The 15,254-nt window shown below is 41.7% G+C and overlaps 1 protein-coding gene across 4 annotated transcripts in view; it reads left to right on the top strand.

The window, feature by feature from the left end:
- nxph4 (neurexophilin 4) overlaps positions 1 to 15,254 on the top strand; it is a 129,350-nt gene that overhangs the window by 57,998 nt on the left and 56,098 nt on the right. For 2 of the 4 annotated variants that reach the window (XM_030418602.1, XM_030418605.1), the window contains exon 3: positions 14,256 to 14,341. The exons of the other annotated variants lie outside the window; for them this stretch is intronic. In XM_030418602.1, the coding sequence (XP_030274462.1) occupies positions 14,256 to 14,341 (86 nt within the window). The remainder of the gene's footprint in view (positions 1 to 14,255; positions 14,342 to 15,254) is intronic. 4 annotated transcript variants of the gene reach the window in all.

Genomic DNA, 15,254 nt, shown 5'->3' with positions numbered 1-15,254 from the left:
AAAGAATAGCACATTAACACAAGTCATTTGAATGTAACACAGGAACTGTCAGCTGAGGTCCCAAGGTTCCTCAGTCCAGCCAGTCAGTTAGTCGTTGTCTGGGCTCCACCGCCTCTGAATATAAAGTGTCATAGTGGCTGTCTGTCTTGCCGTGCACCTCCCTATTATGATCCCGGCTGTATGTATAGCATATATACGTGGAGGAGGGGTTAGTGGTCTATTCTATATGTACAGACCATTAACCAGGCACAGGAATCAGAAAATGATTTGATGGGCAGTGTTGTAGGGAACACGTTTCCTACACAGGCATGCAGCGTTATACAATAAATTTTAGATAGCGGGTATTGTGCCAGCACAATTCTTACTGACAAGCAGAGGGAGGAATGCTCCAAGACTGCATTATAACCCCTGATCAGACAGCGCCGGTGTTTCCTACACCTTCAGACTCCATCATTACCTATTCAGAACCTATTCTACCGCACTGTCATGGGACTCATTACTCCATTGCTTTGTGAAGCTGCAGACAGTCGCACGGCTGTGCAGTGGGTAAGAGAGAGACGGCGTTCGCTGACCCAGGGCACAGGTGCTGACATGGAGTGTCTATCAACACACACGTAGAGCACACAGGGTTTGACCGCACTGAGGGAGGTTTAGAAGTAGAGTAGTGCCACCGACAGTCCGCCAACTGTTCAGGGCCCTGCTGGGATCCGTGCAAGCTGCATGCATGTTGAGATGATGTAATATTGTGTGGGAGCAGCATTGGTGAGAAGAGATTGGAGTTTCTTCCATTAAATACTGGGAGAATATGAATGGATAGTCTGCCTTAAAACACTTGTCCATAGGCAGCTTTTAAAAAGATAGGGATATTAGAAAATAGGGCAATTAAAATAACAAGGAAATGGAAATGGAAACAATGGAAAAAGGAAAGACCAGACAAAGATAGGAAAAAAAGAAGAAAAGGGAAAAAAAAATTTTTTTAAAGGATTATTGGTGATCGTGTCTCTTGTCCATTCTTACCAGTCCTTTAAAGCTAAGAAGGTAAAATATATGGAGTATATCATTTGGCCGATATTGGCCTATTTAGGTAGATATGTTGCTTGTTTTTAGAGATTGTGATGCATAAGAAGATACTTGGGAATGGCATCATTTAAAATTATTTAAGTTTATTGTTAAACCGAAATCCTTTGCATATTATTCCATTGTTTTGTGATTGGCAGCCACATTTGAGGGTTACCTAATATCGGTTCAACATCATTCCCAAAAAATCACGTATTGCTCTAGTAAACAGACCGCGTGGACAGCAAAGAAGGCACAACGCACTGAAAGAAGTGCGATCAGTCTGATGACGATTTAGGTCTTGATTAGCTTTCTTTTTTTGTCTGCATTCATGTTCAGCTATTTGTATATAAAGATAGCTGCAATGTCGTCTGGCCACTAATCAGGCTTTAATGGGAGAGGAATTCTAGGTCCAGACATCAGTTATCCGTATAAACACTGACTATACCAGAAGACCTGATACAGTGGCCATTGCCTCCACAGCCTGAACTGTCAAAAGGTTTCTAAAACTGGGATTAGTCGCATCAGGATAGTATCCTCCACAGTCACTTGAATATGAAAACTTTCTTCATATTTGATTTGTCCTAAAAACACAGGATGTTTAGATACCCTGTTCATTTTAGTTATTCATATTAAGTGGGAATCCTTCAACAAAGTAAGTCATTAGCCCGTGCCGTCTAGAACGACACATAAAGAAAGCCATTCTTTGACGTGATGCCAATATCAGGACGACATGGTGTGTTTGTGCCTTCCAACCCATACAAGTTATTGTGTGTATTGTATGTTCTCGACTCATTAACAACAGCTCCGTAAAAATACAACGCTACTTCCTCCCAACGGATAATTCATAATCCCTAAGACCACTAGAGGGCTTTGTTTCTCAAATGTTAATACACCGTATGTTGTTTTGATTGATGCTGTTACTCTTCGTGTGGACAGTCTCCTTTCCATCACTTACATTAGAATTGCATTAGAGAGAGATCTTTTAACAGCCAGTGAAACAGACAGGTGGAGTGATCGCAGCCCCCAATGGCTCTTTAAATATACATACAATGTGAGTATTGTATTAAGACAGACTTTTTAAAAAATGTGAACCTATCCATTAAGTGTGTTTGCACATCTGTCAGTGAACCTGTTTGGCTTCCACTGTGCCTGTCACAGTGTGCGACTGTCTGGGTTCAGAGTAAAGAGGGAAGCAACTGTGGTGTGACACTGTGGCGTCAGACAATGAATGAAAAGATTTTCTTTATCTTGCCTCCTTCACCTCACTCCTCTTGTGTTCCACTCCTGCTCCTTCTTGTCTCCTCCCACAAAGTTCTCAAGACCCGGGGGACTTGGCAAATTAATATCAAACAGCTTGCGCCTGTCACTGGCCCCAGTTGGTAGAACAAACCAGATATTAACGGTAATAAAAAGGAAGCTTTGAAAGAACAGAACAGGACAAGAGAGCAGAAGAGGGAAAGGCAAAAAAAAAAAAAAGAACAGATAACGTGCACAAATCCATATAAAGCACACACATGCACAAACACAAGTTGGCTGTACACACACACACACACACACACACACATGCTGTCACAGCTCTGTGCTATATGATCCAGAAAGAGTGGGATAATGGAAAAGCCCTGTGGGTGTGAAAGGATTGTGTCTTCTCCTTAGCTACAACTCTCCACTGTCCGTTGCCTCACAATCCTTCAGCCCACTCCACTGAACCTTCAGCCAAGCCTTAAAACACTGCTCATTATAGCTTTGTTGCTGCAAAAAGATAAATAAAGTACAACCCAAAAACAATAAAAACATCATAGTCAAGTGGTAAACAGTGTCTTCTCATGCCTAATATGAACTTGAAGTTGCTTGATGGTAATAAAAAGACAAGCTCAGAGAGGCTTGTGTGATTCAGGGAGGTTGATGGGGGATCAGACTAGCTTCGGTTTAAGCCGCAGGCTATCACAGAATACTTCCAGCGCCATGCATCCAATTCCTTTGGTGCTGCATATGACGAGTTCATGATGACACGAAATTAGCCCACCTCAATTAGTGCCACCATTAGTGGCTCATTAAACAGGTGTGCCGTCCCTACATCAGAGACCACTTGGAAATGTCACAATATATACACAGATCAGCTCTGTGCATGGCGGAGTCTCCTGTCCCCTCTGCTTTTCTCTTTTTTTCTCTAATGGAGATAAAGAGAGAAAATGAAAATCAGTCACAGGCAACTCTCCGCCAAATCTGAATCAAAAAAAGAACTACAATTTTATTAAACTAAACAAATGAGAGAGCTTTAACTGCAACTGTTGTACCGATGCCTTATGATATTGACATTGAGTGCCACAGGACTGAATGATCACAAATAAATAAGTTATTATTCCCTAGCGTATTCTCATCTCTTGTGCTTTGCGATGCGTTGTCTTTAGGTTTTTAGAATATGAAAGATATTAAACTTATCAGCGCAAGGTTTAAAGTCACACTGCTTTTTCCATTAATTTCATATGATGGCCATTGCACACGCGCAAACATTTATGCACCTGCTGGATTTACCAAATATGAAAGAAGAAAGCTCCACAAAGAGTAACTTTAAAACAGTTTTTTAATCTAATTCATTCATCTGTATGGCAGTTGTAGTGTGGTGGTACTCCCTGTGGTTATACAAGATCACAGTTTATGTTTATTGCTATAACCCAACATCACATATAATGCCTCAGTGGTCTTCAGAAACTGTCATCAGCCTCCACCTTAGCTCTCTTGTCAAGCACCCCAACACACGTCAGCACACGAGGAAAAACAGGAGAAAAAAGTCACAGGACTAGAAAAGTAAAGTCCCACCTCCTCTGTTGGCTGGGTGTGCAGTCGAAGTGGTACTAGGACTGTGTATTTAATTCAACACACGTGTTTTTAATTCAACAATGGGATTATCATTTATCCAATATTAATATATGATGTAGAACATCCAATAGAGGAAACACTGATGGGTCCAATAAAAAAGCTCTACTGGATAAAATCAGATTTCACATGACATTTACCCAAATCAAGTGAGTAGAATGTTAGCTTTCTCACAGAGGAAGTTTAATTTTGAAATATTTTGCTGTCAGGCTCCTTTAAGTTCATCATGTTTAGTCCCCAAAGTTTCACATTAATGTTTTTCACGTGCTCTTCAATGTCAAACAGAAAGGCTGAGCTGCATTAACACTTCACTTCATCCCAGATATTTGGCGCCTATTTCAGGAGGCATTCTCCATGCTGCCATCTGCTTTTTACTGTTTTCTAGATCCCTGTCGCTACAGAGAAAAACTGTAACAACAATCTGTGCTAATAACCTACATGCTAAAAAAGGGTAAGTTAGCAACACTAAGCTAGCAGCTCATTTTTTCTTTTCTTTAGACGTTTGAATGCCATGGCTTGCCTCCCCATGTGCAAAACAAATTCACCCTGACACTATTTTGCAGGGGCACCCTCGCTGCATCATGGGTTTCTCCTAAGAGGATTTTGATTGGTTTAAAGAATTGCAAACAATGATATACCATCTCTCTCAATGAAACATCCTCACACGTATCATGGAGCCAGAGGTTTAATAGCCAGCCCAGCCCTGTGTAAAAAAGGCAAAACTTGAAAGTGTTGCAGGTAAGACAGAAGGTTTTCTACTGGCATCAATCTTGACTGAGTGTCAAATACTGTTGGACAAGGCACAGATCAGGTACGAGCTGTTGGCAAATGGTAAACCTTGTACCTCGTTGTCTGAAAGTGTTCCTCTCTCGGTGGTGAATGTGCTGTTCCTGCATAGTGTTTGAGAAGGTGTGATGAGCACGAGAGAGTGGGCCGGCGTTCTCATAGATTTTTAATTACATTTAACAGCATATTTCTCTTCTCTCACATCCTCTTCCAACTGTTTTCTTTGATTTCTCCTAACTTATCACCTACACTCATATGCAGCTGTTTCACATTAGCAAGTCTCATTTCAAGGTTGTGATGCCATCTGGGTTTTACAGTTTTCCTCACTGAATCAAAAAAGAATATTAACATTGACTTAATCCGCAAACGTTTCTATATTCAATATTCCTTCCTTCCTTATTTGTATGTGACAATGGCTGAGGTATAACCAAGGCTAAGCAATTGGGACCATTTGGCAAAGGTTAGGATTTTTAGAAGACTGCTCCCAGGCATACAACAGAAACAGCAAAAGTATATGGTGGCTATTTGTTAGCACTGCTCTGTCAAATGTCCTTTTTAACAGCTCAACAACTCAAAATCCACCCCACCTCAAACATAGTGTCTTCTGTATTTAACTAGTGTAGATATCTGAAACAAATACCCACTGCTCCTAATGCCCATTGTTCCTAACACACACACTCTGGTATCACCAACTTACGTCGGAGAATTCAGTAAGATAAATCAATAGACAGTCAAGATAAATTGTGTGAAAGTTATGTCTTGTTTGAAAGCGATTAAATCACCTTACACCCAGTTCAGACCAAAGATTTGACAAGAAAAGTTAAAACTTGCAATGTGCCAGTCTGCAACATGCTGCAAACCTGACCAGTCAGACAAGCTCATTTGCAACAGCTCTCTGTACATCAAGTGTTAACCGCCTGCTGTGGTGAGAAAAATCCTGTGAGAAAGTTAATTTTCAGTGTTTTTTTTGGTATAACGTTATCTTGGAACAATGTTTTTTGACTCAATGGGACGCATTTGGAATGGGATTATGTGATAATTGGCTGCCAGAACAATGGGCAGTCCCCGACCTTATTATAGGAACCTCCGACACAGAGTTCACAGATACAACTGTACAAATGCACAAAAAACAAAAAAGATCACTTGTGTAGAACTCAGATTGAAGTGACCTCCTCGCTAAGCAAAATTCCTACATTTGCACAGACGTTTGTTCCTGAATATAAATCCTTAATGCGGAGTAGTGCAACATGAATGTCATTTTTTGGAGACAGTGTCAATGGATAAAGACCTTTCCTGTCCAAATTCTCTTCCTTGCTCTCATTTGCAAATACATTATAGCTACCATACTTTATTTCTTCTCCACTGTCTCCATCTTGTACCAGCTCTCAGCATTAGACATGCATACCTTATATACCGCTTGCCGCATTCCATGTTGCTCACTTCCCTTCGCCACTTCCTGTCATTCTGATCCCTCCTAAACATGTCAAACTGTGGATGTGCTCCACAGGGAATCCGCCGCCACCAATCTGAATAACAGGTGATGTGGATGTAGGGAGGAGGCAGCAAGATGAGTGGGAAAAGGGGCTCATGTGAGGGGAACCAGAGAGTGCAGAGAGTAACCAAAATAACATGAACCAATAACTTTAAATATAAACAGAAAATATGGAGAGGATGATTGCTGACATATGATTGTTTTAATGGGAATGTCTCTTAACAAGCTCCCAGGATGCAACGTAAAGGGGGCCCAGCCCTGTGCTGATGGGAAGGCACCAAGGAGCTCATTAGGAGCCACAGCCCATCGCTGCTAACCCGCATCTCATGCCCAACCCTGCTCCATCTGCATCTCAGAATGAAGGACAGGACCTAAGCATTGCATCCCATTTTGAACAATGCATGCTAATGACGTGCGTGTACATGCTGTTGTCTGTAGGTCGGTGAAGTCTGCATGTGTAATTGCTCACACTGTAGACAGGCTGTTCTTTTGATTGTTTGCACAATACGCTGCGACATTTCGGGTGCGTTCCATCTCTGGTCAGTCATGATAAATTCATGGTACCTGCAGTGTAAAGCTCTGCCAGTGACATTGACAGTGCATTGACTTCATCGGTCCATCTGGAATCTGACAGCTGACTGGAGCCATCAGCTTTACCAGAGGAGCAAAAGTATGGTATTTTTTCTCCCAGCTAAAACAGCTAAAACAAAGAATAGCAGAAGTTTGTTTCTTCTTTTTTTTTTTTTTTTTGGTCCTTGCTGTACAGTCCATGGTGTAAAAAATGTCTCCTCCAGCCAAAGGCGTCTTTCTACTTGTAGCATGCAAACACATTTAATTGCTTGTGCCATATGATATTGAGGGCTCGAAGCCTTTGTTGTACACAGTGAAGAGTAAAACGCTGGGCCGCCATTAGCTGCATTTGTGTTCTAAATGTGCAGTGGGTGGGTTTTTTTTTTTCTCCTACAACCACACTACATCAGGCAGCCAAGAGCCCTTTACACAGAAGTTGTTATCACATGGACCTTTCCACCAGAACGCTGTCATGTCGAGGTCAAAGCTGCCGTTCTGCAGCTGTTGATTAGTACTACCAGGAGGAAGCGTGACAAGCTATTGTTACATCAACTCTTAACTTTTCATTTTCCTATTGTTTTACCAGTATTGATGAAATGTAGTCATCACATTTAATTGTACATTTAGTGACTACTGTGTCCCTTGCTCCAGAGAAGTTTTGTGGACTATAATACTTCAACAGACTTCCCTCTGCATGAGGTTGAGTAGATAGTGACTGTGTGATGATTTGGCCAAGCAGATATATCCGCTAATATCCACATATTGCAGATACAGCTGCGTGTACTCCATAGTGCTGTGCGATATGGACAAAATTGTACATCTTGATATAGCTAATTTTATATCCTAATAATGATATATATCCCGATATAGTATTTTTTTCTTAGAAATATATATATATATATATATATATATATATGTATTCCAATCAATCACATCTCAGCACTATTTTTGATAACCATGTGAATGAAAGGCAAATTAATGGCACTCTCTCCTTTTATTCTTGACTTTTGCAGGACTGTCAAAAACAAATAAGAATTTGTAAACAAAAAGTATTCCAAGCTTTCAGGCTCGTTTGGTGTGTTTTTTTTCTTTTCGTCACTTCGTGCTTTGTTGCATCGTCTCGCTGTCTCTGTACTGTTTTTCATGTCATGTCTTTAAGTGGTAGAAAAGATTAGATGTGTTCGAGTCGCTTATAACAACTTGTTGGTGACATGTTTTGCAGATTCACGTTGTCTGGTTGGTGTCTGAGTTTTTAATACCAAATCAAAGCCAAACGATGGAATTCCGGTTCCCCCTTTTCGGCTCGGCTTCTTGGGGTTCTGCATCTGTATCCGCGTCTGATGTAACGTTACTAGTAATGTTATTTTCTTCTTCCATTGCGCTCTCCTCCGTCTCCGCCATGCTGCTTTGCCTCTGTATACTCCTGAGCGACCGGTGCCGTAAATGAGTCCTTGTGGGTGACGTAAAAATGCAACCACAAAGCAGTAGCGTTGCTGCAGTTACATTCGCCTTCATACAATGAACTTGTTTTGAACTCAAAATTTGGATATCCAGCGGTCATTCCGACGTTGAGTTGTGCTTTACACGCCGTATTAAATCACAACCGTAGTGTGTGTTAACGTTAGTGTAGCAACAGTGCTAAACAAGTAGCCTACACGGTAAAATTACGATATAAACGACAGAGGGTTATATCCTACGGTAGACATTTTTATATCGCACTACGATATATATCGTAATATCGCACAGCTCTAGTACTCAATGTAAGTGAGAAGGAGTATCACAACAGCAGTATCAAAGATTTAACTGTGTTGGATATCTAGAAACAGCATATGCACAGTGTTTGTCCACGAGAACACAGTTAAGAATCTCAGTATCCAGGCTTAAAAAAAAAAAACACGCAAAAAAAACACAAAAAAACACAAAAAATCCAGATCAGTCAGACCATGTTATATAGGCTTCATTTTCTAGCTCCACAAATTCCTACTCTTGCGTAAGCCCCAACCTGCTAAATGGCATAGTAAGGAAACTATACCCTTCTGAGTGTGTTTGCACAGAAATCTGGAAGCTAAACCAGTGTGACTAGATTCAAAAATATCATAACACGGAAAAGCTTTATGAAAACAAACACTTTGAACACATCTGTCATGGCTTAGCTTCCATTGTCATGTTTGTCATTTCAGTGTTGTTATAGTGTCAAATACGTATTTTATTTTTATTTTATTTTTAAATCTCAGCAAACATGTAGACATCAGTTCAACACCAATACAGTGAACTAAAGTAACCAAAGCCTTGAAATGTGTAAGAAGTACACTGGGACCATGGGCGAAAAGGTAAAAATGAAATAAAAAATAAAAAGTAAAATCCAGTCTCTTACTTGGCTGCTTGAAGAGTAATAATGAGGGCGAGGTTGGCACCTAGTCCTGCTTCTGGCTGGCAGCCTAGGGGAGGTTCACACTAATCAGCCTGGTGTGAAGGTATTAGCCTCGCCTGTCTGCGTGGACCGCCTCATTAAACACCTCACCTGATGGGTGCCACCGACCAGAACCTTTCTTAAGTCCCTCAATTTGGCCTTCTCCTCGCAATGTCCCTGACAACATCAGCTCCCTGGCCACCGCTCACAGGATCTATAGTCCCAAGGAACCTCTTGTACAGTGATTTATAGCTCACTATTGCTCTATTGTGTCCTGTTTTTATTGAGACGTGCAACATCTTTGCATGTGTGAATGCATCACAGTTTTCATTCAGTTGTCTTAATGAGAGTTAAGATCCACACATCACTAAGTTAGAATGTGTTTGGCTTAGCTGTTACGAAATATTAAAGCCCAAATAAATTAATCAGACATCTATGATGCCCTGATAAGGGTTGTCACTTCTGTTCTAAAGTGGGAAAAAAAAGAATATTGGAACTGTAATGACCTGTTTGAATTTATGTCAGTCCACTAATGTAAAGTATATGAGTTGCATTTGAATTAATTTGAACGTTTGCCAGAAAACAACATAAATTCTGTGTGCACTATCCTGAAGCCAGCTTGTCTGGACAAAGAATTTAATTACACTCGAAGAGATTTGTGAATGTATAACCGTCTCTTTCAAACTCAGTAACTTCAAGTCCCGGTGTCTGCAGGCAAATGTGCACCTCTCCTCTCCATTTGTACCTGTGACCTCCTAACACCACTACTATTGTGCAGACTTCAAGGTGGCGACCGTCTATTCAATATAATATATATTTTGCCTCAATCATGATGTCCAAGATGTCAGCAGTGGAGACAGGACATTCTGGTCATAGGCTCTGCCTCCCAGCTGTATTATTATCGAACAGTCATTGCTATTTTGATGCTAAATATGTTTAATTTCCAATGAAATTATTCACAATAATTGTCCCTCATTATGTAGTTTTTTAAAATCTATTTTTTATGAACCAGCAAAACCAGAAAATGTTGGGGGGTTACTCAGCCTGTGGCAAAGCCCTCCACGACAACAACATTGTCCATTGCTTCTTCTGTGGTAGTCTTGGGAAACTACATGCAAGTCAAAACATGTGTAACATTGTTTGATTACAGGCTTTACAGTAAGTATGGTGGGATAAAATAGAGCAAACACAGTTGCAGCCAAGCTCTGCTGGAAGACAAACTAAGAGGGAACTTTTAAAATCTAAGGGGAAAATGAATAAGTGCATCTTTGCCCCCCCATATGTCTGCTGTGGGGAGCTGAGTATTTGCTTTAACAGCATGGCGGATCAGGAGTCAAGTGGCTAGATTCATTTGTTGGAGTGCAGAGAGAGTGCTTGCAGTTAGGAGTGCCACAGAGAGAGGAGGAGTCAGAGTGAGTGTTACAGGATAAAAAGATCGGCAAGCCGTAGGAGGTGAGAGGTACACAAACCTGGAGAGAAAACAGACATATAGAAAAAACAGACAGACAGACGGAAGGAGAGCAAGAGCAACACAAGTAGTAAGAGGACGAGAGAGACGGAAAGAGAGGCTTCAGTTCCCAGAGCTCTCAGACAGGCGCTCTCTCTCTCCGAGAGACTTCTTATCTACAGGGGGCATCTTTGACTTGATAATCCTGCTCCTCGTCACTTACACCCCCCTGAACTCCCCCCACATACACACACAAACACACACACCTCCACCTCTGCACCCCTGCCCAGGGCCCAGGGGAGTGAAGAGCTACCTGTCACTGTGCTTATACCTCCAGGCAGCTTGTGGGGCAGGATGGTGATGGGGGGCGAGGGGGTTGTCAGCGTGCCCGACTAAGAAGTCACCTTTCGGGGATATGAATCTTAATAAGGTGGGATGGGGGGGGGGGGGGGGGGGGGCTAGAGGAGGTGGGAGCAGATGCATGCTGCTGCTGTTACAGTGTGTGTGTGTGTATGTGTGTGTGCGTGTGCGTGTGTGTGTGACAGATGGGGAGTTGTGGAGTGCTGACAGGCCCTGTATGCTTCCTGGCTGCCAGATTATTTTTGGTAATTTATAACCATTGTTGCTTAAAGGGGCTTTTATCTTCAACGGTTGCTGATACAACAACACCCCAACAACAGCAGTGGAGCCGGCTCTAGCAGGCTGCATCTTATTTGTGTGTTTTGTGCATTTGTGTGGTCGGGTTGTCTATATTTGTATGTGGTGGAGCACTGGAGAGTAGAGGTGCTCTCAGTCATAGAAATGAGTCTTTGTGAGAAGGTGCATAGATAAACAAAGGAACTGGAAATTCGCTATACTGTATGTGAATAGTGTAACAGTTTGAGCTCATAAAAATTTACTTTTGTTTGTTTGTGATCACTGTTGTTTCAAACTTTGTTCAGAGCTTCGTGTCTAGAATGAATGGCTTCATTCAATCGTCAGTATCACCGGCTCATTCTCCAGCTGCTTCACTACGAGCTGACTAGTAACCCTCTTTTCCAACCTGTTTCCTTCCCTGGGCGCCAAATACAGCAGCTTTGTGACTGTCCCTCAGTATCTGATACAAACGCACCCATAACGTCTGTATGAGACTCCCCAGAGTCTTAACTTCCTATGGTGTTAACCCTTCCACAGCCATATTAAATGCTCAAAACAATTATCATAATATAAAGAGAGTGGTGGATAGGTAAAACAAATGTAGGATTTTTACAGAGGGACACTTTGTTTGAAGGGTTGTATAAAGTATAAGATTGACATGGCACCTGTCATTAAAATGATGGAGTCTCTATGAATGTTTATGATGAATGTTGTCATTAACTTTTATTCAGTCAGTTGCTGACAATGTACTCATTACTCATGTGACCACTCTTTGTGTTCTGTGTGAAACCAGAGATGGATTACGCAAGTGTTTTCGGGTAAGCTTGATGTTGTACATCATCTGATGCATTCGGACACATCAGGGATGTAACCTCAGGTCACAGAGTGTTTAGGGTCTTTCAGCATTTGAGAGTGGCGATGCCTCCAGGCTAGAATCGACCAGTTCCCGGCTTCTATCCAAGTCTTATCTGTAGTCCAGGAATCAGTCCTCATTCCTCATGGCCATCCTGAGGCCTTATATATAACCTTTAACTACCAGTGGTAAATAAGGTAAACTCAAAAGAACGATGTGGAGGTTTTCCAAAGTTGTAGTCACAGTGAGATGTTCTGTACAGGCCAGCACATCCTCATATCTGATCTGCTGAATAGGTTGATTTTCAGCAGCTCCCAAAATTAGATATATCACTATTCCCAAAACAACAGAGACACATGTACTGGACCTTTGTAGTATAGTTATAGTTTGGTTAAGTTTAGTCTAGAAAACAACTCAGGTTAATGAAACATTGTGGTTTGGAGTTAAAATCACGTCACTTCTGTAACTTCCCATACAACCCCCCCCCATGTTATGTATATGTCCTAATTTCACTACATTAGTAAGCCAAAAGAAATCACTGTTGACTTCTGGTTTCATGCTGGACACAAACAGTGGTCTCCTGAATGAAAGTCCTCCCTCTACGAACTTTGCATTCTTTATACTTCTTCTCCTCACATCCTCCTTTCATCCTCATGTCATCTCACCAATAAGCAGATATTTGACCATAAAAAGTGTAGACAAATTAATTTAGAATTGAGCTAATAATGGCACAAAATGGAGAGTTAGGGAAGCACCGAAATTATTGCAATTTTTCCCATTGGAAAACATGAATGTCTGTATCAAAATCAATGACAATCTTTGCCATAGTTGACAAGAGCACAAATGTCAATTTGATGGGGGCACTAGAGGAAAATAGCCACTAGAGTCATGAAAATGTGCACCAATGTACAGCCAACAGTTTGTGAGATATTTCAGTCTGGACCTAGGGACAGACATTGCCATCCCTAAAGCCATGCTGATACAAATCTCACATGAGACAATTCTCATTCCTCACACCGGACCAACTTCACAAAGAGTCGTCCACATTGCCACACTGTCAAAATAATTCCAGCCGCATATTAAATCCTGTCCTGTTCTGACAGACAGACGTAATCAAATCCAATTATACCACTTCTCCCTTTGCTCCCCATTAGTGCTCATCTCCCATTCTCCTCTCAGATTCCCTTCCTGCAACAAAACATTTGAATGACAATGGCATAGTCCTAACACCCGCAACAGCCACACAGCTCGTGCACTTCTGCTGTGCTTCTCTCGCCCTTCTCTCCTTTCCACACGTTCTCCTTTCTAAAATCGATAGAAAGGAAAACAAAATGACAGGGTTTCATATCACTGCTGTGATACCACAAGACTACACAGGGAAATGACTATTTCCACACACAAAAGGCTCCATTACTGCCAGGTGACCTCTCATCATTGTGTTCCTTAACCTCCGAGTTAGACACCCCAGGATCGGCGCTTCAATGTATGTGTTAGCAGGTGTGTGTCTGTGTGTGTATGTGTGTGGCTAAGCGCCATAATTGTGTGGGTACCAGAGCTCCTCATGCGATGGAAAGGAATCTGTCATTCATACTGACTTTTTTTTTTCTTTCTCACACTCTTTTCAGGGACACGTTAGCAATGACTGCACAGACGTCTGTTTTCAGCAAAAAGAATTCCAGCTTTCGAAAAATGTCAGAGGGAGGGCTAATTATATTCATCCTCTGTACGTTCAGGCATTCTTGCAATTACTCATAATTATATGTCTTTATGGATTGCTAATAGCTAGCTTTACTGTTAGAACCATCAATGAAAAACTGCTAAAGTGCATAAAGTGCATTTTGGCAATTATTTAACAGTTTTAGATTCATCATATACAGTGTTTCCCACACATATTCTTCACTCTGGCAGGCCATCTCACAAAAATAAATACATTTGTCAGGTTTACATATCTCAGCAATGCAAATCGACCACCAGTTTTCTAACCAGAGGTGACAGTTGTTGTTGGTGCGACATCACAGTGATTGTGTTTAGATGTCTACATTCTACAAAGCACCTAACTTCTGGATTAGCCAACTGCTAACTTCAATGCAAATGCTGAAAATGAAAATTTCTTTCTTTCTTTCTGTAGGTGTATCGCCATCCCAGCTCATCGTGTGTCGTACTTACACAGTTTCTCCAAATGGCTTCAAAGCCCAGGGCTCGTCCTGGGTGCTTGTGAGAAACCCACCTTTACTTTGAATCTCTGGGACCAATCTTTTTTTCCGTCCCTCCTTCTTTCCCTCTGCCTGCTTTGTCTCCTCATTTTCCTGACTTTACCACCTTCTCTTCCTGTGCCTCCACCTCCCATTCTTCCTACCCATGCCCCTCTCTACCTCATTTGCTGATTCTCCTGTTTCCACTACCGTCTTCATCCTCCTTTATCATACTCACATTGTTGTCCTCCTTAATCAACCTCCTTTACCACCCTTCTCCTCCACCTCCACCTATGTTTCTCCTAATCCATCAAAAGACATTAATGTTGAACTGCTTTCAGTGTACGTGTGTACTTCTACTTAGTCCCCACTGTAATTTATTGTCCATAATGATACATACTGAGTCTAATTTGTTTGCAGACATGAAGATGATAAACACGAGCATCCCTTAAGTGTGCAGTTTTGGAGATGATGAAACTTTCTGCTGACATTTGGGGAAGTAAAAGAGGAATAACGATGTGAGGATGATATTTGTGAAAGTAGATGCACTGTGCTCTTGCTCAGAGCATGTTCATTCATTTACTATAACCACGCGGCGACGGAGTGACTCGGAACAGAAGCGTAGCTGCTAAGTGGAACAGAGAAGGGGAGCAGCTGGGCGAAATTCACCTGCCACTTCCAATGTGGATCAGAAATTGCACTCACACCGGCAACCCCTCTCCGACAGTAGGGGAAAAAAATTAGGGGAAACAGGAGGACAGAGTATGCTGTGGCCATACAAATCACACACAGTAGATTGAATGGAGAGCAGTGATGGAAATGGGAAATGGTCACATTCTTTGAGACCTGCTGTGTTTGATAGACAAGGTTTCATGGTCTGCTGAAGATGAAGCAACGGGTGTAACGCACTGATTTACAGCAGCAGAAAGATTGAC

This window comes from Sparus aurata, chromosome 6, assembly GCF_900880675.1.
Source record: "Sparus aurata chromosome 6, fSpaAur1.1, whole genome shotgun sequence".
NCBI classification, from domain to species: Eukaryota; Metazoa; Chordata; class Actinopteri; order Spariformes; family Sparidae; genus Sparus; species Sparus aurata.
This window is presented reverse-complemented; position numbering and strand designations above follow the sequence as displayed.